Source organism: Coregonus clupeaformis, unplaced genomic scaffold (assembly GCF_020615455.1).
Source record: "Coregonus clupeaformis isolate EN_2021a unplaced genomic scaffold, ASM2061545v1 scaf0079, whole genome shotgun sequence".
In the NCBI taxonomy this organism is placed as follows: Eukaryota; Metazoa; Chordata; class Actinopteri; order Salmoniformes; family Salmonidae; genus Coregonus; species Coregonus clupeaformis.
In genome coordinates this window covers 343622-371186 of record NW_025533534.1, presented here as the reverse complement: position 1 = coordinate 371186, position 27565 = coordinate 343622, and the positions used below count along the sequence as shown (strand labels likewise).

At 42.8% G+C, this 27565-nt stretch overlaps 2 protein-coding genes across 4 annotated transcripts; both read right to left on the bottom strand.

Annotated features, from left to right (window-relative positions):
- Positions 1 to 436: 436 nt before the first annotated feature.
- Positions 437 to 18118, bottom strand: mfap3l (microfibril associated protein 3 like). Of its 3 annotated transcripts, none has more exons than XM_045213110.1 (4): positions 18016 to 18118; positions 9947 to 10366; positions 2544 to 2839; positions 437 to 2364 (listed from the first exon to the last, which is right to left on the bottom strand). In XM_045213110.1, the coding sequence occupies exons 2-4, from the start codon at positions 10218 to 10220 to the stop codon at positions 1711 to 1713; spliced, it is 1224 nt and encodes a 407-aa protein (XP_045069045.1). In that variant the 5' UTR covers positions 10221 to 10366; positions 18016 to 18118; the 3' UTR covers positions 437 to 1710. The 3 variants fall into 3 exon arrangements, with proteins under 3 accessions (XP_045069045.1, XP_045069043.1, XP_045069044.1); XM_045213108.1 differs by lacking the exon at positions 18016 to 18118 and adding an exon at positions 11539 to 11884; XM_045213109.1 differs by lacking the exon at positions 18016 to 18118 and adding an exon at positions 10735 to 10775.
- Positions 18008 to 24897, bottom strand: LOC123483328 (kynurenine/alpha-aminoadipate aminotransferase, mitochondrial-like). The gene is made up of 7 exons (XM_045213132.1): positions 24829 to 24897; positions 24487 to 24655; positions 21179 to 21309; positions 20304 to 20380; positions 20048 to 20257; positions 19165 to 19254; positions 18008 to 18112 (listed from the first exon to the last, which is right to left on the bottom strand). The coding sequence occupies exons 1-7, from the start codon at positions 24833 to 24835 to the stop codon at positions 18008 to 18010; spliced, it is 789 nt and encodes a 262-aa protein (XP_045069067.1). The 5' UTR covers positions 24836 to 24897.
- Positions 24898 to 27565: the final 2668 nt, after the last annotated feature.

The following is a 27565-nucleotide window of genomic DNA, read 5'->3' as shown; positions in this document are numbered from 1 at the left end:
CTTGGACTGGTTTTCCATTCAAATTCTGATCTGCTCTACAAGCCTTTGTGCCTGTCCTTTTAACATCCACTGGGCTATTTCTATGCGTGTGTGTGTGTACACCGCCGTCGGTATGATTCACATTACGCATGCTTAGGTTAATGCTTTGCTTCCCCTGAACATTCTTTCCTTCCAAGACGAGTAGTGAGCTAAAACAAATGTTTACTTGCTAGCTCGCGACCCATCTATAATGACCACCAAAACTATGGTTACAAAAACAAGATGGGTGCCTTTTGTTTGGGGGAACAAATCAGGTGATGATTAGGTGTCCTTGGTCCTCAGAGAAAGAGCGAGGGAGGGTGAGAGAGAAGAGAGGGAAGGAGGGAGAGAGAGAGAGAGGCCTTGGATGGCCCATAATGCTTTGTTACTGCACAATTAAAACCAAACTGGAGGAAACCATGGTAACACACAGATTTTATTTTCACTACAAAAAAAAGCATTGTTTAAAGCTGAGCAACATCGAACCCCCCCCCCAGACTATTAAGCAGATATTTAAGTATTTTAGTCCCGTTAAAGACTAATCCGAATACGTCGCACTCATTTAACATGCATCAGACTGTCAATGGAGCACTGTAGCCTCTTTAATTAAAGCACGTACAGAGGAGGGGGAAGGGGGTTGGGGTTTGAGACCCATTTAAAACGAGATAAGAACTTAACATAGTAAAAATAGAAATGGGAGAAAAAAATATGGAAATATTGGAAACAACACAGAGCGTATAAAGGCGGCAAAATTGTAAAATGTCTAACATCTAGGAAGTCAAAACACCAGTGGGCATAATAATAATAATAATAATAATAATAATAATAATAAATGTATTTCTCAGAAACGTTTCAATGAACCACACTAGAAGGGCTATAGTGGTTATGCAATTGTTAATTACGTGTATCAAAGACCAGAAGGCCTGAAACAACTAGGTCTTCAATCATCCACTGAAATGTTATTCATGATCCAATAATTCAGTCGTTACAGAAGTTATACATCAGTCTATATAAATCACGTATATAGAGTTTAAATGACAAAATGTGACTATAGATCACACTTTCAAATCAGTATTCTTTTCTCAGAGTCCAGCATGCATGATACTGAAACTTCAGGTTGGTTGGTTGTAACAGTGGTAGGATAATGTGCAGTCTTTTGAAGCTGAAACAAAAGACGCCTTTGTGGTCTGCTTAGTAACAGTGATTGCACAACGTCAGCTTGAAGAGCTAATTTATGAATTTATCATAAAACAGAATAATACTGCAAAGAGAAAAGCATAATCGTCAACAAGTCTATAGTTTTTTTTCTCCTGAAATCGATTTAGGAAATGCTTGAATCGAATAACAAACAGCTCTTTCGTCTGCTCACTAATACAAATTAAATACTTACGCATATCGCTTATTGGTTATCCTCTCCAGCCACAATATATTCAACATGAAGATCCATAAGCATGAAGGATGATGATTATACTCAATGTCTTATCAAGTTGATTTATTGGAATCCAGAATAGATCCAGATGGACCTACATACGTAGGAGCTATTTCACTTTTCAAAGCTAGTTCCATTGAAAAGTGAAATAAAATGACATTTTCTTGACATATTCTATGTTTTTGAGGGTGGGGGAGGGAGGGTTGGGGGTGGGAAATGCATAGGACAGGATCGTTCATCCCATTGGTTCCCCCTGTTGTTGTTTACACGTAGCTTTCGTAAATCACCTGACCAGGCTGTAGCTTAGTAGTAACCTCTGCCTCCGCCTCCACCCCCAACTCCGCCTCCTCCACTGGCTCCTGCTCCGGCTCGGAACCCTGCTCCTCCTCCTCCTCTAGGTGCAGGGGAGCCAATGGCGGAGGAGATGAGGGCGTGGCCTCGGCTAGAGCCGGGGCCTCCATGGGCAGCGGGGGGTGGATGGACACCTGGATGGCGATGTGCTGAGGCTGCTCATGCAATGACGCATCGTCAGAATCCGCTGCAGGGGATCCGGAACGCTCCCTCTCACGCTCCCTATCTCTCTCCCGGAGGATGGTGAAGACGTCGCCGGGCCCCACCCCGACCAGGGCCCCCTGCACCAGGGCCGCCCGGCATCCCAATGCCCCGTCCAGGTGGTGCCCCTCTGGGGCCTGGCGGAGGAACGTGTGCCTCATCTCCTCAACCCCCACCACTTCCAAGATCTCCTCCATGAAGGTGCGGCAGTTCATGATGAGCGGGGGCAGCGGGATGCTGCGGGCCAGCTCCTCGATGTAGCGGGCAAACTCCATGGTCTTGAACTGGGTCACCTTGGCCAGCTCCAGGGTCTTGGCTGATGTGATGATGGGGATACGCTTGGCGATTTCAAACGCCTTCTGGAGCTTTAGAATAGAACAGATTGGAATGTCATTTATTGGCCATTTAATTATCATGAATGGATTTTTTTTCGATTTTAAAAATCACCTATAGCTCATGTACTATCAAAACAGTACAACAGTTACACAAACAAAGTTACTACCTATGTACGGTCCTCACAAGTATAGTAAATCACGACACAAACCTTCTCGGCGCCCTCAGTGCGGAAGAAGTCGTTGATGGCCTTCTCCGTCTTCTTCAGGTGGCTGCTCATCATGCAGAGACGCGTGATGTTGAGGATCATGATGATGGTGAAGGTGACGAGGCACACGACCACGTAATAGGCCCCCAGGTCCCCGCTGTGCAGGACCACGCGCATGGTCACCGTGCAGTTGGCGCTGCCGTGCACGTTGGACGCCATGCACGTGTACTTGCCGCGGTCGGCGAACGTGATCTCTGTGATGTTGAGGATGCCATCGTCTGTCAGCAACCACTTGTCACCTTCGGAGGAGAGAGAGACAGACAGAGAGAGTCATTTAGAAGAGTGTAGCTTTAAAAATTGGTCCCCACCATTTAAAACCAAAATTCACTGAAATCAACTGTATGTTTTTCACATTCATCTTATCATCCATCTTATTTTTCGAATAAGGTGCGCTAGATTAGGGTTGGAGTGAAAACCTACAGGATGGTAGCGCTCCGGGACCAGGGTTGGAGAGCCCTGATCCACATTAACAATGGTAAAGGACTTAACTAGAAAATCTCATGATACATTGCTACAGAAAGAAATATCATACCATAGAAACAGGATCTATTTTCCTTCAAGGAATGGGCTATATCCCTTCTAGGAATTCTATTTCTATGGATCAATCAAGGCACAGGAGGCTGCTGATGGGAGAACAGCTCATAATAATGGCCAGAACGGCGCAAATGGAATGGCATCAAACACCTGGAAACCATGTGTTTGATACCATTCCACTGATTCCGCTACAGTCATTAACACGAGGCCGTTCTCCCAATTAAGGTGCCTCCAACCTCTTGTGATTCAAGGTCAGTGTAATATGCATTTCCTGGTTGCAAAGACAGCAGCTATGCCAGGCCAGGCTATGCTAGGCCAGGGGGAAGGTCTCTGCTAGTTTGTCAAGACAGTCACATGCAACAGCTTTTTATAGCTAGGCTTTCTGAGAAGGCCTTTCGGTTTGCACTGCTCGATTCATTCAATATCACTCATAATCTAGGCCTATATTAATTTATTGCAACAAACAGCAATTCATTAATCCACTAAGTAGGTTGCATAATTTATATTATTGAGTGATAATATTATTCCAACTGAAGGACTGTCCTCGAGGCTGCAATCCAGCAACCAGGTATTTTAAAATATACTTTGGATTGGATTTGAATCCTGGACCCCCCACTAAAGTGGACCAGTCTTCCTCTTTTATTAGTTACTGAGAAATCATCTTTGTTTCATTAGTCCACTGTTGATACAGTCCAAAAATATTTTGCATGTCAACAATCAAGTTTTCAAGATATAGAACTTTCAAAATACAGAAAGTGTCACAGATGATGCGTTTTGTTCCTTGTTTATTCAATTTATTCGTCCCAAATGGCACCCTATTCCCTATTTAGTGCACTACTTTTGATCAGGGCCCATAGGGGTCTGGTTAAAAGTAGTGCACTAAATAATAATACATGGGACTTCTATAGCGCTTTTCAAGGACCCAAAGTCGCTTTACAATGATAGAAATTAAAAAGAAAGAACAGGAGTCAAAACAAAACATCAGACTAAACAAAACATGAATAAAGAGATGGTTGGGCTCAAAGAAGGGAAAGAGTAGGCCTTGTCAAAGCGGTGGGGCTTTAGGAGGGACTGAAACATAGTGATGAGGGCTGGAGGGAGGGAGTTCCAGAGCCTAGGGGCAACCCTGGAGAAGGCCCTGTTGCCGAAGCTCTGGAGCTTGGACCTGGGGATGACAAGGTGAATAGAGGATAGGGTGACATTTGGGATGTTTAAATAGAGAGTGGGGCTGAGGGAGGCTGTAATCTGTCTGGAAAAATACCAAGTGGTGCTTGTTGGTGAACTGGGAGACAAACGCCTGGAGCAGAACACAAACAAATAAGCTCTCATGTAAATGTAGAACCAAGGAAGTAGCCAGCCAAACATTACAGCATGTTACAAACATCTGTTGACTGTCGAAATTGGTTCGTCTTCCTCTACTAGGATACTACTACTACTGCTACAACTAATCTTGGTATAATATCCAATTTATTAAGAAGCTCTTTTGTTATACCTATCAAGGCAAAATATACTGAACAAAATTATTAATGCCACATGCAACAATTTTACTGAGTTACAGTTCATATAAGGAAATCATGGCGCAGCCAATCAGAATATGTTTTTCCCCACAAATGGGCTTCATTAAAGAAATAAATACTCCTCAGCTTCATCAGCTGTCCGGGTGGCAGGTCTCAGACGATCCCGCAGGTGAAAAGCCAGATGTGGAGGTCCTGGGCTGGCATGGTTAAACGTGGTCTGCGGTTCTGAGGCTGGTTGAATGTACTGCCAAATTCTCTAAAACTACGTTGGAGGTGGCTTATGGTAGAGAAAGAAACATTTAATTCTCTGGCAGCAGCTCTGGTGGACATTCCTGCAGTCAGCATGCCAATTACACGCTCCCTCAAAACTTGAGACATCTGTGGCATTGTGTTGTGTGACAAAACTGCACATTTGTGTGGACTTTTATTGTCCCCAGCACAAGGTTCACCTGTATAATGATCATGCTGTTTAATCAGCTTCTTGATATGCCACACCTGTCAGGTGGATGGATTATCTTGGCAAAGGAGAAATGCTCACTAACATGGATGTAAACAAATTTGTGCACAAAACTTGAGAGAAATATGCTTTTTGTGTGTATGGGACATTTCTGGGGCCTTTTATTTCAGCCCATGAAACATGGGACCAACACTTTAAATGTTGTGTTTATATTTTTGTTCAGTATAAAATGTCCTCCAGGCTATATTTCACCATGGTCTACATTGACCACTATTCTCCTATCACTGCATGAAGTGGCATCATCTGCCATTGCCTTATAACATCAACGTACGTAGGCATGTGGTGAGACTGTGGATGGATGGATGACTTCACGTCTCTCGCTCTCCAGATTCTGACAGCTCATCCTGAGTGGGTGGGTGACTCAGAGAGAGAGACTATCGCAGAATGAGAGAGAGCATGAAACAGATTTTGGAGGCCGAGTAGTGTTCGTTTTAAGACAGAATGAAAAGACTAGTGCTCACACCTTCGTTTTCCACACGCACACACACTTTATCCATCAAGCCTCCAGCCTGTCTGTCATGTCTCTAGAAAAGCTGAATGCGTAAAGGAAATGTAGCGAGAGACTGCTAAATGTATACACCCCTACCCCCATGTGAAGTGTTTCAAGGCTTGCTTTGAAAGTGTGTCAGTGTGTGGAAAGCAAAAGCTCTCTAAAAAACAAGTGGCAAAAGCTATAAAAGAAAAGCAAAGTCATGAGCAACAGGGAAGAAACAACTGTTATACATGTCATAACAGGTCTTTAACAGAGCCTTGTGGAACATGAAGTCTTCTACTGACTGGCTCACCGTCAACCATGAACAAAACCGCCCCAGCTATGATCACAACAAACATCAATCTAAACATTGAAAAATGTATTCATGTTGTTTGCATGCTACAGGTAACAGGCCCTAGTCGCAGTGGTTCAATGATGGTTGTTGCGCAAGAGCAAGTTCCAACAGGTCTGTTCAAAATGGAACCCACAATGTTGATTTAGCATTCCTGTTTTATAGCAGGTGACTCACACGGTTAAGAGCTTAGATTCTTCATTATTGTAGCCGACTATTTATCTGGAACATCTTTTCTATCTACAGTATTATCGCTACATCTTTTCTCAACTCCTTTTTCTTTCTCTTCCCCCCCTCCCCAAATCTCCTCTCCCCCCTTCTCTTTCCAATCTGCCTCCACATATAGTAGATAGATTAGGACTGAATGAGAGAAAGTATCCTATTAGTATCCTGCTTGTTAGTATCCTACCTGTTAGTATCCTACCTGGTAGTATTCTATTAGTATCCTACCTGTTAGTATCCTACCTGTTAGTATCCTATTACCATCCTACCTGTTAGTATCCTATTACCATCCTACCTGTTAGTATCCTATTAGTAACCTACCTGTTAGTATCATATTACCATCCTACCTGTTAATATCCTATTACCATTCTACCTGTTAGTATCCTATTACCATCCTACCTGTTAGTATCCTATTACCATCCTACCTGTTAGTATCCTATTAGTCTCCTACCTGTTAGTATCCTATTACCATCCTACCTGTTAGTATCCTATTACTATCCTACCTGTTAGTATCCTATTACCATCCTACCTGTTAGTATCCTATTACCATCCTACCTGTTAGTATCCTATTACCATCCTACCTGTTAGTATCCTATTACCATCCTACCTGTTAGTATCCTATTACCATCCTACCTGTTAGTATCCTATTACCATCCTACCTGTTAGTATCCTATTACCATCCTACCTGTTAGTATCCTATTAGTTTCCTACCTGTTAGTATCCTATTAGTCTCCTACCTGTTAGTATCCTATTACCATCCTACCTGTTAGTATCCTATTACCATCCTACCTGTTTGTATCCTATTACCATCCTACCTGTTTGTATCCTATTACCATCCTACATGTTAGTATCCTATTACTATCCTACCTGTTAGTATCCTATTACTATCCTACCTGTTAGTATCCTATTACCATCCTACCTGTTAGTATCCTATTACCATCCTACCTGTTTGTATCCTATTACCATCCTACATGTTAGTATCCTATTACCATCCTACATGTTAGTATCCTATTACTATCCTACCTGTTAGTATCCTATTACTATCCTACCTGTTAGTATCCTATTACCATCCTACCTGTTAGTATCCTATTACCATCCTACCTGTTAGTATCCTATTACCATCCTACCTGTTTGTATCCTATTACCATCCTACCTGTTTGTATCCTATTACCATCCTACCTGTTAGTATCCTATTACTATCCTACCTGTTAGTATCCTATTACCATCCTACCTGTTAGTATCCTATTACCATCCTACCTGTTAGTATCCTATTACCATCCTATCTGTTAGTATCCTATTAGTTTCCTACCTGTTAGTATCCTATTAGTCTCCTACCTGTTAGTATCCTATTACCATCCTACCTGTTAGTATCCTATTACCATCCTACCTGTTTGTATCCTATTACCATCCTACCTGTTTGTATCCTATTACCATCCTACATGTTAGTATCCTATTACTATCCTACCTGTTAGTATCCTATTACTATCCTACCTGTTAGTATCCTATTAGTCTCCTACCTGTTAGTATCCTATTAGTCTCCTACCTGTTAGTATCCTATTAGTCTCCTACCTGTTAGTATCCTATTACCATCCTACCTGTTAGTATCCATTTAGTCTCCTACCTGTTAGTATCCTATTAGTCTCCTACCTGTTAGTATCCTATTAGTCTCCTACCTGTTAGTATCCTATTACTATCCTACCTGTTAGTATCCTATTAGTCTCCTACCTGTTAGTATCCTATTACTATCCTACCTGTTAGTATCCTATTAGTCTCCTACCTGTTAGTATCCTATTACCATCCTACCTGTTAGTATCATATTAGTCTCCTACATGTTAGTATCCTATTAGTCTCCTACCTGTTAGTATCCTATTAGTCTCCTACCTGTTAGTATCCTATTAGTCTCCTACCTGTTAGTATCCTATTACTATCCTACCTGTTAGTATCCTATTAGTCTCCTACCTGTTAGTATCCTATTACTATCCTACCTGTTAGTATCCTATTAGTCTCCTACCTGTTAGTATCCTATTACTATCCTACCTGTTAGTATCCTATTAGTCTCCTACCTGTTAGTATCCTATTAGTCTCCTACCTGTTAGTATCCTATTAGTCTCCTACCTGTTAGTATCCTATTACTATCCTACCTGTTAGTATCCTATTAGTCTCCTACCTGTTAGTATCCTATTACCATCCTACCTGTTATTATCCTATTACTATCCTACCTGTTAGTATCCTATTACCATCCTACCTGTTAGTATCCTATTAGTAACCTACCTGTTAGTATCCTATTACCATCCTACCTGTTAGTATCCTATTAGTTTCCTACCTGTTAGTATCATATTAGTCTCCTACCTGTTAGTATCCTATTACCATCCTACCTGTTAGTATCCTACCTGTTAGTATCCTATTAGTAACCTACCTGTTAGTATCCTATTACTATCCTACCTGTTAGTATCCTATTAGTCTCCTACCTGTTAGTATCCTATTACTATCCTACCTGTTAGTATCCTATTAGTCTCCTACCTGTTAGTATCCTATTACTATCCTACCTGTTAGTATCCTATTACTATCCTACCTGTTAGTATCCTATTAGTCTCCTACCTGTTAGTATCATATTACCATCCTACCTGTTAGTTTCCTATTACCATCCTACCTGTTAGTATCCTACCTGTTAGTATCCTACCTGTTAGTATCCTACCTGTATCTTATTAGTATTTTACCTGTTAGTATCCTACCTGTTAGTATCCTACTAGTATCCTACTAGTATCCTACCTGTTAGTATCCTGTTAGTATCCTACCTGTTTGTATCCTATCCAATGCCATTCATATTTAATAACAACCTCCTTGTCTTATGACCTAGATTCAGCTGGACACTATTAAATATCTACAAACAGTTAGGTTGTGGGCGTGACCACCAATCTGCCTCCATATAGGCTACAGTAGATTGTTCTCTCTTTCAGTTGTAATCTATGACAATAGTATCCTATTCAATGGCAGCAATAATATGTCATTTATCAAGTATCTGAAGTTAAGTAGTGGCCGTGACTTTTTAACTCTTAATGTTTTGGAAAAAGAGCCGACAGGCCAGCTTGTTTGGTTTGTTGTCATCATATCATCATCATCATCATCATCATCATGGCTTTGGTGTATGATTATGTTCATTTTTTAATCTGCTGGGTTGGCATTGCATAATCGCAGCAAATAATCCCCCTTTTTTATATAGTCATCATACATCACTGTCATCTTAGTCTGTCATAATGCAACTACTCAATGTGACCTTCATTTGAAATCCCCCCCCCCTCTCTCTCTCTCTCTCTCTGTTCTCCCTCACTCTACCTCCTCCTCAGTCTGTCCATCTCTCCATTGTTCACAGCACACAAATATATTTGACTGTAGTCTACAAATGCTGCTGTTTGGCCACACAAAAACTTAAATACAGAGGGATTTAGTCAGTGATTTACGGGGATTGAGGCTATTTTAACTATAAATCATAATTCTAGCTCTTTTTTTCATGACAGTGACAGTTTGTGTTAATGCCTGTCATCCTCTGCAACAGCCTGTCTGCATTTTCACACAATTTATTTCATAATGCCTTATTATTGAAAGAGAACTTGAATGGTATTGCCTTAACCCTGACACTGGCAGTTCAAGTTGGTGTTGAGAGCTGCTGATTCGTTGGCTAAAGCCACATCGGGGATATTATTGACAACTGTACATTCAATTAACTTGACTTACTTGTCTCCGTGTCTAGCAGGTTTCCATGCGAGTTGAACCACTGTATATTCGGGACAGGCTCTCCAGTGACGTTGCAATCAATCAGAGCGCAGTTGCCCTCGCGGGCGATGATCTGGCTTACTTTCGAGTACACCAGGGGGACAAATCCACCATCTGCCACCGTGCCGTTTTCTGTGCTGTTTCCATCTGAAACCGCCGATAGAACCCCGGCGGTGTAGAGGCTGATAATGGACAGTAGGAAGAGGCTAAAAGCGTAGCCACTTGACCGATTCATTTTTCCCCTTCTTCCTGACCGTCGCTTTCACCCGAGGATAGTTTGTCATGCCACTCGCGTCTTTATGTTCAAAACATACTGGCTATCTCCTGATAGCGGTAATGAAAGGCAATTTGATATTCTGCTCCGAATCTTGAAGCATTCCACTGGAAGAGGAAAAAAAAAAAAAGAAACAAAGAAAAGCACTCATCAACATTCTGTGGTCCCCTGTAGCTCAATTGGTAGAGCATGGCGCTTGTAACGCCAGGGTAGTGGGTTCGACCCCCGGGACCACGCATACGTAAAAATGTATGCACACATGACTAAATCGCTTTGGATAAAAGCGTCTGCTAAATGGCATATTATTATTATTTGTTTAGACAGTGATGACTTCTCTACTGAACCAAAAGATAAGGACAGGGACCTGTCCGAAACGCTATCTCGATTAATAACGTTTTCCAACATCTGATTGCATACTTACACGATAACGCTATCTCGATTAATAACGTTTTCCAACATCTGATTGCATACTTACACGATGTTTGTCATTTTTTGGTTGATAATTGACCCCCCCCCCCGACCCAATACAGTCTTTGACTCGGACAACAACAAAGAAACACTATCAAATACAAAAACCGTTTTTTACTGTAAAGCCAACAGTGAATGCAACGTTGTTACAGCAACATAATCTGTTACATGTCATTGTTACAACATAGAGCTGCAATGTAACAGACATGGTATAATTATAATAATATTGACGCCTACATAATAAATTCCGTCTATTTTTATTAGTTAACGTTAGGCCTAACTTATTGTCTAAAATCAGTTGCTTGATAACAATAAATGATGTTAGCTAGCTAGTAGTATAAATCAATATATGTATTTGACTGACAATTTGACTGCAAAAAAGTAGCTAACCTAGCTAGCTAGCAAATTTCGGCTATTTGCACTAGCAAGCTAATATCTGGTTGGATGCAAAATAGCGGAGGCTTGCTAGCAAACTAACGTTAACGTCGCTAGCCTGGAAAGGACACAACGGTTTGGCTAACTAACTAGCTAGCTTCTTTGATTTAGCTAACTTAGCTATAACTTAGAAGGAGTTATATAAACGGCCAAGTAGCTCACATAATATAGGTCGTTAGTTAAATGTCATGTTTAATGCAGTAACGTTAGCTAGCTAACCAACAGAAAAATAAATAACGGTTACTGTAGCTAGTTACGTTACGTACAGGGAATGATGGCTAACGTTAGTAACTAGCCATCACCATAGCTAGCTAGCGTGCTAGCGATAACGCTATCTCGATTAATAACGTTTTCCAACATCTGATTGCATACTTACACGATAATCGTCCACTGTTATTTTGCTTAGCTAGCTACTACAGATGTTTTATCGTTATGCGGTCAAGAAGGAGATCGCCGTCTATCTTTCGGATGCTGCTGCGTTCCGCTATTTATTCGACATCCTCATCTCTCTTGCTCAGCTGGCAGCTTGACACAACATTCGTTCGCTCTTCGCTGTAGCGTTCCGCCTCCCTACCCTAGTCAAATTACAAGAACCTACCCTAGTCAAATTACAAGCACCTACCCTAGTCAAATTACAAGCACCTACCCTAATCAAATTACAAGCAAGCAGCAAGAAAACTAGGTCGGTCATTGGCCATGCACCAACTTTATTTGATCTGGGTCCACATCCGCAAAAAACGATGGCTGCATTAAATATAAGAGTACAGCACAGTAACCTGTTGGCTACATGAATGGCAATCATGAGTGTGTCAACAATGGAATTAAATGTAGCTACAAAAGTATGCTATTTAATTTTTTCCCAAAAATATTAGCAATTAATGAAAAGAACATCATCACTTCTTCTTCCAAGAACTAAAACACATAGCAACTAAAACATGTCGTTTTTTCATGAATGAATGAAGTGCATTCATGCACTAAACTGTAGGCTACATTTAGGGCTTTCTGCTTTGTGTCTGCCCTTTTTCTTTATATGAAGTCTAGTACATTAGCATACAGTTCTCTAGACAGTAAACAGAGGCCGGTGTCTCACTCTCTCTGAGGTCCAGGCAATTTGCCATCATCAACCACTGCATTGTTCGATCTGATGGACATAACTACAGTACTGAAGACTTATGAAGCGGCCAAATGCAAGGACACTTAATGTTGTGGTTCTATTGAATCCTCAGACTTCCTTTGTATATACAAATGACTGATGAGATGATTTGTATTCAGAACACGACTAATTTGAATAGGCAAAATAACTAAGATACAAACAAATTAAATCAATGCTATCAGTAGCTTACTGTATGCATTGTAGGCACACTCTCTCCACACACTTTCCATACACTCTCTCCACACTCTCTCCACACACTCTCTCCACACTCTCTCCACACACTCTCCACACACACTCTCTCCACACACTTTCCACACTCTCCACACACACTCTCTCCACACACTCTCCACACACACTCTCTCCACACACTCTCCACACACACTCTCTCCACACTCTCTCCACACACTCTCCACACACACTCTCTCCACACACTCTCCACACACACTCTCTCCACACACTCTCCACACACACTCTCTTCACACACTCTCTTCACACACTCTATCCACACACTCACACACTGTTGTGGTCAAAAGAGAGTGTATAAAGTTCAGGTAAAAATATCAACCTGTTTGGCTCAACCCAAGTAGGTCATATCTGCCTTCCGGAGCGGATTATTGACCGACCTTCTCGGTGCTTTAAAAGCATTAATTGATCTCTGAAATGGACACATGCTTTTAAAAGACTCAATTCATTGATAAATTAATCCATAACACTAGCTATCTCGCATTAGCAAGTGTTCATATTGTGGAAAGAGTGTTATTTCCCAATAAATATACACAACAGCAGAGTTTCAAGGAACTGCAAGTTCAATTCTAAGCAGGAGTGAGACATAGGGGTTGCTTTCTGATGAAACCCAAACACGTGTCTGGCTGCCTAGGTGCCTCTCACATTACAAAAACAGTTAAAAACGATGAATATTTTTGTGTTCAGAAATGCTTGGCTCAAGTAATGCTGATTGTAAAGTTGTTAATAGAGTTACACAGTGCTAGCTACAAAACTAGACCGATGACTGCAAAATGGTGATTACATTTACAGTCATCTCCAAGGCAAAATGCATATCTTGTCTGAGGTAAGTTAGTATTTCTGTGATTCAAGTGTGAATGAGTGTACAGTATTTGAAATATATATATATATATATATATATATATATATATACAGTTGAAGTCGGAAGTTTACATACACTTAGGTTGGAGTCATTAAAACTCGTTTTCCAACCACTCCACAGATTTCTTGTTAACAAACTATAGTTTTGGCAAGTCGGTTCGGACATCTACTTTGTACATGACACAAGTAATTTTTCCAACAATTGTTTACAGACAGATTATTTCACTTATAATTCACTGTATCACAATTCCAGTGGGTCAGAAGTTTACATCCACTAAGTTGACTGTGCCTTTAAACAGCTTGGAAAATTCCAGAAAATAATGTCATGGCTATAGGAGCTTCTGATAGGCTAATTGACATATTTTGAGCAAATTGGAGGTGTACCTGTGGATGTATTTCAAGGCCTACCTTCAAACTCAGTGCCTCTTTGCTTGACATCATGGGAAATCAAAAGAAATCACCCAAGATCTCAGAAAAAAATTTGTAGACCTCCACAAGTCTGGTTCATCCTAGGGAGCAATTTCCAAACGCCTGAAGGTACCACGTTCATCTGTACAAACAATAGTACGCAAGTATAAACACCATGGAACCACGCAGCCATCATACCGCTCAGGAAGGAGACCCGTTCTGTCTCTTAGAGATTAACGTACTTTGGTGCGAAAAGTGCAAATCAATCCCAGAATAACAGCAAAGGACCTTGTGAAGATGCTGGAGGAAACAGGTACAAAAGTATCTATATCCACAGTCAAACGAGTCCTATATCGACATAACCTGAAAGGCCGCTCAGCAAGGAAGAAGCCACTGCTCCAAAACCGCCATAAAAAAGCAGGACTATGGTTTGCAACTGCACATGGGGACAAAGAATGTACTTTTTGGAGAAATGTCCTCTGGTCTGATGAAACAAAATTGGAAATGTTTGGCCATAATGACTATCGTTATGTTTGGAGGAAAAAGGGGGTGCCTTGCAAGCCAAAGAACACCATCCCAACCGTGAAGCAAGGGGGTGGCAGCATCATGCTGTGGGGGTGCTTTGCTGCAGGAGGGACTGGTGCACTTCACAAAATAGATGGCATCATGAGGAAGGAAAATTATGTGGATATATTGAAGCAACATCTCAAGACATCAGTCAGGAAGTTAAAGCTTGGTCGCAAATGGGTCTTCCAAATTGATAATGACAAAGATGTGATCAGTCTATAATTTTAATGGTAGGTTTATTTGAACAGTGAGAGACAGAATAACAACAAAAACATCCAGAAAAATGCATGTCAAAAATGTTATAAATGGATTTGCATTTTAATGAGGGAAAGTATTTGACCCCTCTGCAAAACATGACTTAGTACTTGGTGGCAAAACCCTTGTTGGTAATCACAGAGGTTATTGTTATTCTGTCTGTCACTGTTCAAATAAACCTACCATAAAAATTATAGACTGATCATGTCTTTGTCAGTGGGCAAACGTACAAAATCAGCAGGGGATCAAATACTTTTTTCCCTCACTGTAGAGGGAGCGATAGAGATAGGAGACTGAGAACCAGGCCAGGGTGTAGTAGTCAAAGGTAGAAGTCACCACAATCTCAACACCAATAACCAAATCTCGTGCGCACGCTGGCCAACTACATTTTAATGTTTCAGCAGTCATGAGAGACTTCTCACCAGCCCCCACTGAGCAATAATGTAAGGTACTACGAACCATTGAGAACTTGACCATGGAAAAGGAATATACAGTATAGCTATGTTATGACTGCATTTTTTGGTATTTTCTTCTCCCACATTGTAAACAAATGGAATGAACTATTTTTATATTCCATATTGTCTATAACATTCCATACTTCTATATCATCTACATTTACTCAGGAAAAACTGAAGTGATGATCAAACTGACCGATGTAATTCCATCTATTCTAGAGCACTAGACAGTGTGCTTGTCTTTTAATCACACATCCTCATTTATCTATTCCCTAACTTCCTCCTGCGGGGGAGAGAATAACCCACAGATGTCACGATAACATGACGTTCGTCTACAAAGAGAAAGCAGTGAGTGAGTGTGACTGTTTCTTTCACCCAGCTCATGAAATGTGAATTAATATTTTATTAACCTCTGTGATGACACTGATTAAACTACCAACACTTTCTTTCTACTCTCATCTACATGGAAACTCAGGATGCGTCCCTATTGGCACCCTATTCCCTACATAGTGTACTAATTTTGACCACCCTGGTCAAAAGTAGTGCACTATATAGGGAGTAGGGTGCCATTTGGGATATAACAACAGACAATTATGCCACTAATCTATACTGAGAATGTTACAGTACATTCACAGAAAAAAATATTGTAAATATCTCTCTCGATGATTGCATTTGTCGCATTTAAACCCAGGCCAACTGTCTCTTCTGGGAAAAGCACTTTCAAATGTTTTTTTAAAATCATGGTCCTATTCACTAGGAACCAAAGGGAAGCAAACAGACCAAAATGGGGAGGGACTACCTAAAATTGTCCAATAAGAAACGCTTGTTATCCTTTTCTTTTGTGAAACATGTTGAGACGGTGTGCACTAATGCATATAAGCCAGCAGCTTTCCAGTTTTGCTCTTATTACAGTCACAGGAAAGAGGCCTCTTATGGGATTTAAAAAATGGCTAGAGAATAGACACAAAGTAGAAAATACAATCACATGAAAGGAAACATGCCTGAAGTTTTTATTACTACCTACTATGCATTTTAAAGGGGATGGTATGGTAGTTTACTAAGACATGCATTCCACATGTACATTCACAGTACCAGTCAAAAGTTTGGACACATACTCATTCCCGGGTTTTTCTTTATTTTTACAATTTTCTACATTGTAGAATAATAGTGAAGACATCAAAACTGTGAAAAAACACATATGGAATCATGTAGTAACCAAAACAGTGTTAAACAAATCACATTTTATATTTGAGATTCTTCAAATAGCCACCCTTTGCCTTGATGACAGCTTTGCACACTCTTGGCATTCTCTCAACCAGCTTCATGAGGTAGTCACCTGGAATGCATTTCAATTAACAGGTGTGCCTTCTTAAAAGTTAATTTGTGGAATTTCTTTCCTTCTTAATGCGTTTGAGCCAATCAGTTGTGTTGTGACAAGGTGGGGGGGGTATACAGAAGATAGCCCTATTTGGTAAAAACCAAGTCCATATTATGGCAAGAACCGCTCAAATAAGCAAAGAGAAACGACAGTCCATCATTACTTTAAGACATGAAGGTCAGTCAATAAGGAACTTTTCAAAAACGTTGAACGTTTCTTCAAGTGCAGTCGCAAAAACCATCATGCGCTATGATGAAACTGGCTCTCATGAGGACCACCACAGGAATGGAAGACCCAGAGTTACCTCTGCTGCAGAGGATAAGTTCACTAGAGTTACCAGCCTCAGAAATTGCAGCCCAAATAAATGCTTCTCAGAGTTCAAGTAACAGACACATCTCAATATCAACTGTTCAGAGGGGACTGTGTGAATCAGGTCTTCATGGTCGAATTGCTGCAAAGAAACCACTACTAAGGACACCAATAAGAAGAAGAGACCTGCTTGGACCAAGAAACATGAGCAATGGACATTAGACCGGTGGAAATGTGTCCTTTGGTCTGGAGTCCAAATTTGAGATTTTTGGTTCCAACCACCGTGTCTTTGTGAGACGCGGTGTGGGTGAGCGGATGATCTCTGCATGTGTATTTCCCACCGTAAAGCATGGAGGAGGAGGTGTTATGGTGTGGGGGTGCTTTGCTGGTGACAATATCTGTGATTTATTTAGAATTCAAGGCAAACTTAACCAGCATGGCTACCACAGCATTCTGCAGCGATACGCCATCCCATCTGGTTTGGGCTTAGTGGGACTATCATTTGTTTTTCAACAGGACAATGACCCAACACACCTCCAGGCTGTGAAAGGGCTATTTTACCAAGAAGGAGAGTGATGGAGTGCTGCATCAGATGACCTGGCCTCCACAATCCCCTGACTTCAACCCAATTGAGATGGTTTGGATTGAGTTGGACCGCAGAGTGAAGGAAAAGCAGCCAACAAGTGCTCAGCATATGTGGGAACTCCTTCAAGACTGGTTGAGAGAATGCCAAGAGTGTGCAAAGCTGTCATCAAGGCAAAGGGTGGTTATTTGAAGAATCTCAAATATAAAATATATTTTGATTTGTTTAACACTTTTTTGTTCACTACATGATTCCATATGTGTTATGTCATTGTTTTGATATCTTCACTATTATTCTACAATGTAAAAAATAGTAAAAATAAAGAAAAACCCTTGAATGAGTAGGTGTGTCCAAACTTTTGACTGGTAGTGTATGTAGTTACTTGTTTATTACTACATGTATTTTAAAGGGGATGGTGTGGTAGTTTACTACTAGGCCTACTTTTAAAGGGGAAGGTGGGGTAATTTATTACAACATGTATTTTAAAGGGGATGGTGTGATAGTTTACTACTAGGCCTATTTTTAAAGGGGAAGGTGGGGTAATTTATTACAACATGTATTTTAAAGGGGATGGTGGGGTAGTTTACTACTAGGCCTACTTTTAAAGGGGAAGGTGGGGTTAGAAGTAGAGGTTCATTCACCTGTGTGAAGGTGCTGGTGTGCATCGTAGAAGCCTGGATGTGTAGTACCACTCTGTCCACCAGCAGCTTGGGCCCAGTCACAAAGCCTATTCTCAGCCTGCAAAGACAGACACACACGCACACCACAAACACACACATGCACGCGCGCACGCACACACACACACACACACAGTCACCCCCCCCAAGAGTCCCTGTGGTCCATATTGACATACTGAAGGGAATACTCTGTGCATATGCATCCTGTGTGTGTTTGTGTGTCTGTGTGTCTGTGTGTGTGTGTAAGTGTGTGTGTGTAATTAAATTGGCCACATGAACTGGTAAATCAAGGAGCCACTAACCCACTAAGTACACACATTCTGACTCAATCTCTCGGTAAACATGTTCAGACGGGTAAATAGATAACCACATTGCCTACGTGTCTCATTGAACACTGGACTCAGAGGGAGAGAGACTACTACAAAATTACACTGATATAACTAGTAATAGTGTAATAACTGAAACTAAACAGGTCTCTTTTTTAAAATTATATTTGTAAAGTCTTTGTATGTTTATTGGATAGAGAGAGCTAGAGGTGAAAGGAGTCTGTCCTGATGATCTGCCTGTCAACGTCCATGGAGAGAAACCTGGGAGCCCAGGGGGAGGGAGAGAGAGAGAGAGAGAGAGAGAGAGAGAGAGAGAGAGAGAGAGAGAGAGAGAGAGAGAGAGAGAGAGAGAGAGAGAGAGAGAGAGAGAGAGAGAGAGAGAGAGAGAGAGAGAGAGAGAGAGAGAGAGAGAGAGAGAGAGAGAGAGAGAGAGAGAGAGAGACAGAGACAGAGAGAGAGAGAGAGAGAGAGAGAGAGAGAGAGAGAGAGAGAGAGAGAGAGAGAGAGAGAGAGAGAGAGAGAGAGAGAGAGAGAGAGAGAGAGAGAGAGAGAGAGAGAGAGAGAGAGAGAGAGAGAGAGAGAGAGAGAGAGAGAAGAGAGACAGAGACAGAGACAGAGACAGAGACAGAGACAGAGACAGAGACAGAGACAGAGACAGAGACAGAGACAGAGACAGAGACAGAGACAGAGACAGAGACAGAGACAGACAGACGAGCAGCCTGTTTATGATATACAGTAGGGGGGATGCCAGTGCTGTGTCCCAATAAACCACACAAAGTCATAATACATGAAACAATGACACAATTTTTACCTTTTCAAACTGTAGGAAGTAATAGGGGTCATCCTCGTTAATAAGGAGGTCATACTGTCTCGCAAGCTGTCAAAACGAGAACAAAAGCTGATTAGTTCTGGTGAAGTAGACCTTTAGGGAAATCAATTTTCCACTGAGGCCAGAATAGAAGCACAATCATTTTAGAAAATAACCCTTTCCTTCGCTCCCATATGCATGAGTCATTGTTTTAGGGTCAGTAGTTTTTACTGGCCCTGTGACCTGACCAGGACCGTGTAAAACTCCAGGCCCTAGTCATAGGCTAGTCAACGTGAATCAGACCGTTAGGGAAATCATTAATGAGAACTAGAACAATGGATTCAGATTGTTTCCCTCTCTTTCCTTCGCTAATGCATGGCCCTGTTTAATTACTTTATAAATCCTTCCTTCCTTGTTTCCTTGAGGTAAGCACTGATCTATAAGTGATGAAATAGGTGAAAGCAAGGTTACCAACCTCTTGCTTTCACCAATTCAACCAATTCAAATCTGTGATTACTTCAAGGAAGAACAGTAGAAAGGAAGGATGCATTTTCAAGTCTTTGAACAGGGCCTATACTCTCAGAACAAAAGTGATATGTGGCACCATTTGTCCCTGTAGGGGAACCCTCTGAAAAAAGGCTCCAGATTGAATCATTTAAGATGAAATACAACTCTTTCTGGTTACAAATAGCACCCTTTAATAGGTTATATTTGAAACCCAGGTTCTATTTAGAACACAAAAGGGTTCTATCTAACCTGAAAAAGGTTCTATCTGGAGCCTATTTTCAGGGGGTTCTCCTACAGGGACACATGGTATTACATAGCACTCTTTTTTTCTGAGAGTGTATGGGAGTGGACTGACCTCGTAGATCTCCCTCTTCCTCTGGGTGGTCATGGAGGCCCTGGTGGGGTTTCCTCCGTTGGGGATGGTGTAGAGGACCCTGGGTGCGGTGCTGTGTGGCTTGTGGACGTCTGCCGGATCCCAGCGGGACAGCACCTCCTTCAGGCCCCCCGGGATCATACCGTGCTGGTCACTGGGCACGTTGATGAGGTTACACCCCAGCGGCTGGAGCTAGGGATGGGGGAGTGAGTGAGTGAGTGAGAAAAGGGCTTCTTACTGCAGCGAGAGTTCCAGAGTAGGTAGGTGCGTGGAGTAGAACGTTGTCTCCAGGATTGACAAGCATTTCAAACACCTACCAAAAAAATTAGAAAAAATTATTACTCAAAACATTCCCTTCAACATAGAGAAAAGTATACTGAACAAAAATATAAACGCAGCATGTAAAGTGTTGGTCCCATGTTTCATGAGCTGAAATAAAAGATCCCAGAAATGTCCCAAATGTTGTGCCAAAATTTGTTTACATCCCTGTTAGTGAGCATTTCTCATTTGCCAAGATAATCCATCCACCTGACAGGTGTGACATTTCAAGAAGCTGATTAAACAGCATGATCATTACACAGGTGCACCTTGTGCTGGGGGCAATAAAAGGCCACTCTAAAATTTGCTGTTTTGTCACACAACACAATGCCACAGATGTCTCAAGTTTTGAGGGAGCGTGCAATTGGCATACTGACTGGAGGAATGAGATTTTGTCAGATAACTGAATGTTAATTTCTCTACCATAAGCCGCTTCAAACGTCGTTTTAGAGAATTTGGCAGTACGTCCAGCCGGCCTCACAACCACAGATCATGTGTAACCACGCCAGCCCAGGACCTCCAGATCCGGCTTCTACACCTGCGATCATCTGAGACCATCCACCCGGACAGCTGATGAAACGTTTGTGGGGAAAATATAATTCTGATTGGCTGGGCCTGGCTCCCTAGTGGGTGGACCTATGCATAGAATCCATAGATTAGGGCCTAATGAATTTATTTCAATTGACTGATTTCCTTATATGAACTGTAACTGAGTAAAATCGTTGAAATTGTTGCATATAGAAGAGGAGAGGGTGAGAATAGAACAAGATCATGAGATCACAGGATCATTACTGATAGTCATACCTTGCAGAAGCCCTCCTGTAACACACATATCCATTTGACCCTTCTCTGCACTGTAGTTGGCTGTAGGAGGGTTGTGAAGGTTCTTCTGCAGGTTATTCATCCAAGTCAACAGATCTGGGATTCTACACAGGGGAGAAAGAGGATTAAAGTAACGGGCCAGTGTTTCTCCAGAATTCTATGAAATATGACCAATAATTAATTGCAATATGAGTGAAATTGTTTTCCTTCCAAAATATTGTAATTACGTTTGTTAAAAAGCATCTGTTCTGTGTTGGAATGGTGTGGGCGTACCCCAACAACATAATGATGTGTGCATCTGTCATGAAAAATATTAGGAGAATGACATCATCCTATATGAGGAAATAGCAAGCATTTTTTAAACAGTCTGAAGTGTTTTTTCTCCAATTTATGCTTTGGCCACAAATATGAGTCAACAACATTACTTGGGTATGAGTTAACAGAATTTACACAACAGTGGGTCTAATCCTAAATGCTGATTGGTTAAAACCGCATTCCAGCCGGTGTCTATTCCACAAATTACCACCAGCTAAATCTATGACGTTAAAATGCCTATTTACACTGTTCCATCTGACTGTGCAATCCACTGTATCATCAAAACAGTCAGGCACTTTATAAACTTGATCGGTCCTCGACTTCGTCTCGGGCCTAACAACACCCATGCCAATATATCCAACAAACACTGGCTTCTCTGACATTATCACTAAAATGAACTTTTCAAAGTCAGATTTTCACTAGACAGTTACTTTAAACTTTGCATTCATAGGGGCGAATCCTAAATTCAGTTGAATTTTAATTTATGTAAATGAGAGGCTAAGTGAAAGACTTGAAATTGGAGGTTGGGATTCGCCCCATACAGAACAACCTACAGTTACAAAACATCACCAAATTATCTTATTTCTTTTTTTTAACAAGAAATAGGCCTAATCATTAATAATAACATTTGAATAGCAGCCAAGGTATGTATTAATAACATATTCAATATTTGATGTGTGTATTCGATACTGTGGTGCATAATAGGGTGCCATTTGAGATACAGCCTTGGCTTTATTGTCCCGTTATCTCTTATCAGTTGTCACACGCACACACACACACACACTGGTTGAGAGAGCTATAGACCAATACGAGCCACTATTTACATAGACAGTTGTAAAGCTAGATAATGAGCCATTAGAGAGATAACCTTCCTTCTAACACTGCCATTGACTAGTATAGGTGTCATGTTGTCCTAACCTTTTCAATGTTGAACAGCACTGTAACAGGTCAAAAGTTTAAACAGGCCATAATGAAACTATTAGTTTCCGCATTATTTTACATTGTAAACTTAGCCAATTCCTGACCATATGAATTGTGTGTTAGAGCTAGCCATGTACTGTACATTACTCTGTTTGTGTCAAGGAGAGATTTTGGTGGCTATGTTCTTGTTGACTCTCCTATATTGTAGCAATTCGAGGGTAGCCCTGACCACATGCTTCAAGATGGCCACCATTGTTCCTGTACCCAAGAAAGCAAAGGTAACTGAACTAAATGTCTATCGCCCCGTAGCACTCACCTCTATCATCATGAAGTGCTTTGAGAGACTAGTCAGAGATCATATCACCTCCACCTTACCTGTCACCCTAGAACCACTTCAATTTGCTTACCGCCCCAATAGATCCACAGACGATGCAATCGCCATCACACTGCACACTGCCCTATCCCATCTGGACAAGAGCAATACCTATGTAAGAATGCTGTTAATTGACTATAGCTCAGCATTCAACACCATCGTACCCTCCAAGCTCATCATTAAGTTCGAGGCCCTGGGTCTGAACCCCGCCTGTGCAACTGGGTCCTGGACTTCCTAACAGGCCGCCCCCAGGTGGTGAAGGTAGGAAACAACATCTCCACTTTGCTGATCCTCAACACTGGGGCCCCACAAGGGTGCGTGCTCAGCCCCTTGCTGTACTACCTGTTCACCCATGACTGCGTGGCCAAGCACGCCTCCAACTCAATCATCAAGTTTGTAGACGACACAACAGTAGTAGGCTTGATTACCAACAATGACGAGACAGCCTACAGGGAGGAGGTGAGGGCTCTGGGAGTGTGGTGCCAGGAAAATAACCTCTCACTCAACGTCAACAAAACAAAGGAGATGATCGTGGACTTCAGGAAACAGCAGAGGGTGCACCCCCGTATCCACATCGACGGGACCGCAGTGGAGAAGGTGGAAAGCTTCAAGTTCCTTGGCGTACACATCACTGACAAACTGAAATGGTCCACCAACGCAGACAGTGTGGTGAAGAAGGTGCAACAGGCTGAAGAAATTTGGCTTGGCACCTGAAACCCTCACAAACTTTTACAGATGCACAATTGAGAGCATCCTGTCGGGCTGTATCACCACCTGGTACGGCAACTGCACCGCCCGCAACCGCAGGGCTCTCCAGAGGGTGGTGCGGTCTGCCGAACGCATTACCGGGGGAAAATTATCTGCCCTCCAGGACACCTACAGCACCCGATGTCACAGGAAAGCCAAAAAGATAATCAAGGACATCAACCACCCGAGCCACTGCCTGCTCACCCTGCTATAATCCAGAAGGCGAGGTCAGTACAGTTGCATCAAAGCTGGGACCGAGAGAATGAAAAACAGCTTCTATCTCAAGGCCATCAGACTGTTAAATAGCCATCACTAGCACATTAGCGGCTGCTGCTGCCTATTAAAATCACTGGCCACTTTAAGAAATGGAACACTAGTCACTTTAATAATGTTTACATATCTTGCATTACTCATCTCATATGTATATACTGTATCCTATAATATTCTACTGTATCTTAGTCCATGCCGCTCTGTCATTGCTTGTCCATATATGTATTCTTAAATTCCATTCCTTACTTAGATTTGTGTGTATTGGGTATATGTTGTTAAATTGTTAGATATTACTTGTTACATATTACTGCACTGTCGGAGCTAGAAGCACAAGCATTTCGCTACACCCGCAATTACATCTGCTAAACATGTGTATGTGACAAATAAAATGTGATTTGATTTGATTTAACTGTCAATCCAACGCCTTAGCCGTTACGCCAAGAGATCCGAACCTGTTCACGAGGTCACTAGGTGTTGGGTTAAGGTCGTTACAATATCATGTTCTGAAGAAGCTTCCAGGGACTTTTAGAAGACTAGCCCTTTGGTGGGCTAAAATACATCCTAATAAACAATATCCTGGTCAAAAGTAGTGCACCATATAGGGAATCGGGTGTCATTTCGGACGCACCCAATGTTTCCTCAGTCACTGACTCACCCGCTGGAGGCCAAGTACTGCAGAGCCCTCTTCATCATGGTCTCGTTGAAGATAAGCGTGTCCCCATTCTTCACCTGGATGGAGCAGGACTGGAAGGGGAAGGTGTTGGGGTTGGGAGCCCCTCCGGCCAGGGAGATCATGGAGAGGGGAGCCCTCTGCTGGAGCTCAGCTTAGGGGTGGAAGAGGGAAAGACAGGTTGGTTTCTCAAGTTTCATATGATGAAATTGTATGGTAGATTACACTGAACCAAATGATTTTACCCCAACACTTTAGGAACTTAATAAAATGTAATGAATTTAACTATGGATCAAACCTGAAAACTGACAAAGAACCATGACTTACTCAACATTCGGATGATGGGAGGGCTTCCGAGCTGCACTTACAGCTGTCAAAAACTGAGCGTAGTTCATGGCTCCTGTAAAATCACCACACATGTAGGTTTCTAACAATCAGCACTGACAGAGCAAGCTTGCCTGTGGTGTGTCAACACTCCTGAGGAATACATATATACAATGCGACAGTGTATGATTGTAAACAGCAACACATGACATCATGCTGCATGATGACACATGTACAGACAGGGTATTCACATGTTGCCTACTAATGTTGATTGTTGGGTCAAGTTACAACAAGACATGTAAATACTGTTCACCCATCCATTCCATGTGAATCATCTTCATAAAAACTGATGAGATGCATTATACTATGTTTAGTTTGAGTGTGATATCCTTGGCACTTTGACAAAGTACCTTCTATGTTATTGGCAAGACTTGTACAGTAGAAGGTAGCGAACTAAACTCCTAAGTAGTAAGGCTATTATGTTGTCCTGCTCCTGCATACAGCAGCACTGGAGTGGATTATCTTGCAATAAAGGCAGAGCGAGTAGAGAGCAATAGTAATGGAGTCTTTTTGTAGGCACTAACTCCGCCATGGTTTGTTGGACAAAGCCTGTGGTAAACACATGCTTAGGAGAGTTCATATGTTCTATATCGTGGAGCTCCGCCCCATAGGGGAGCTCTGCTCCTATTGGTTTACCCACTGCCCTAAGGCAGCAACAGACTGAGACAAAATTATGCACACACCTGCAGCCAATAGGAGTACCTGTGTCCCTATAAGAGGGGACGCTTCCCCTCAATCAGCCTCCCTTTATCTTCAGCGATAGACTGAAGAAGCTAAGAAGAGACGAAGAGAAGACTCAGGACGAGATTACGCCGTCGATTTTCCAGTTCATCGACATCGTCCTAAAATGAGCACACCAGGAAATGTTCCACCCCCAAAAACTCTTTTCAGAGCTCAATGCAGCTGTTCCTCCATGGTGGCTGCGGACTCCCACGACCTTTGTTTCGTGTGTTTGGGTGCGCAGCACGCCAAGGATGGAATCAGCGATCCCCCTATTTGCGCCAGCTGCGCCCTCCTTCCTTTGAAGGAGAGGAAGCAGTGCTGGGTGTTTTTCAGGAGGATATCCCCTTGGAGGATGTGCTCTCAGTGTTAGCCTCAGCCTCTGAGGCATCATCTGAGGGCGCTGACTCTGAGGATGACAGGGAGGATGGGGAAGAGATGGATATTCCGATGGAACAATCCGTCCCTCTGACCCAGACCAAGACCCCCTTTCCAGTGGAGAGTGAGAGGTCTTGTAACTCCCTGGACGATGACGACACGGGCTCTGAGAGATCAGTAGCCCTGTCCTTCGCAGCGGCCTCTCTGCGCTCAGACTTTCCTGGGCTCATTAAGAGGGCTGCCAGACAACTAGAGATAGCGTTGCCCCCCATTCCCCCCCGTGTGGAGGTGGATATGATGGAGGACGGACCCTATTCTCGGCCGAGAAGGGCGGCAGAGCCATTGGCTCCAGCCATGCCCTCTCTCAGCAAATATGTTAAGGGCTCATGGGAGGCACCTTTAGCGGCGCGTTCGCCAGCTAAAGCGTACCTCCCATTCACTAGAGTGGAAGGAAGAGAGATGGTTGCCAAGGGAATCCCCAGGCTCGAGAGCGCCATGGAGGCGTATCTAGTGCCGGGTTCGAGTCCCTGGCCCTCCTCCAAAAAAGCCACTTTGCCGCCACAAAAGGACAGACTCACAGCGCAGCTGGCAGAGAAGCGCTTCACGTTGGGAGCCCAAGCTGTAGCAGCAGCTAACAATATTGCCCTCCTCGCGGCCTCTCTGTCCCGTTTAACAATGGGTAGGACTGAGCTCACGAGTGAGGAGGTGGAAGAGGCGTCCAGAATTTCTGGCGCTATTCTTCACCTAACTCAGGCGTCGGCCGTATGTGCGGGGAGGTCCATGGCCACTTCGGTGGTCACGGAGTGACACCTCTGACTGTCTTTAACGGCCATGAAAGAGGCCGACAGAGCGTCACTGCTCAACGCCCCCCTCTCTGACGACAGTCTCTTCGGAGTCACCGTCAAAGAGGCGACGGAGCGTTTTGCCAAGATTGTCGAGGAGAAGATGCAGCTGGCAAGACACCTGCCACTGGCAGGGAAGTCTAGCCACGCATCACAGAAGCCGTCTACCTCCAACGCCCCCAGTAGATCAGGATCTACAGCGAGGCGGCACGCCAGGCGTCAGACGTCAGCCGCGAGCAGCAAGCGAGTGGGCCCCGCCCCCCCAGCGGCACCCGTGGCTACGACGATTCCACCGGCGAGGGAGGTGATTACGGCGTCGACGTGGCAGCACCCTAAGGAGGCTCACAAGAGACGGCGCCAATGACGGGACGAGGGGGAGAGAATGGGAGCTGGCTCGGCACGTAGTACGACCGAGCCCACTATTCCCCCCCACCGTTCTGTTGAGGGTATGGAGGAGACTGTATGTTTTGATGTGTGCAATAAAGAGTTGGCTCCTATTGACATTGTCACAAGAGAGCCCTTTTTCCATAACACGTCTGAGAACATTCAGAACACTTCACGCCCTATGTCTCTCCCCCACTACTCTGAGTGTAGCTCAGCCCACCTAGGGTGCATAGCTGAGCACACACAAGAAGCGAGTGTGATAAAGGTAGCAAGGCGCAGCCTTAGCTTACCTCATAAAGATCTCACACCACAGACTCCTAGGAGTGCTGTTGTGAAGGTCTCTCATAGCAGAATGC

Excerpts from the sequence above, each read along its gene's own strand:
- mfap3l (XM_045213110.1), bottom strand. The coding sequence starts at position 10,220 with ATGAATCGGTCAAGTGGCTACGCTTTTAGCCTCTTCCTACTGTCCATT. Across the intron at positions 2,840-9,946 it reads CCTGCTAGACACGGAGACAA|GTGACAAGTGGTTGCTGACA; the intron begins GTAAGTCAAGTT and ends TCTCCTCCGAAG. Across the intron at positions 2,365-2,543 it reads GCACTGAGGGCGCCGAGAAG|CTCCAGAAGGCGTTTGAAAT; the intron begins GTTTGTGTCGTG and ends TCTATTCTAAAG.
- LOC123483328 (XM_045213132.1), bottom strand. Across the intron at positions 21,310-24,486 it reads CAGTACTTGGCCTCCAGCGG|AATCCCAGATCTGTTGACTT; the intron begins GTGAGTCAGTGA and ends TCCCCTGTGTAG. Across the intron at positions 18,113-19,164 it reads AAATTGTGTCATTGTTTCAT|GCTGAGAATAGGCTTTGTGA; the intron begins GTATTATGACTT and ends CTGTCTTTGCAG.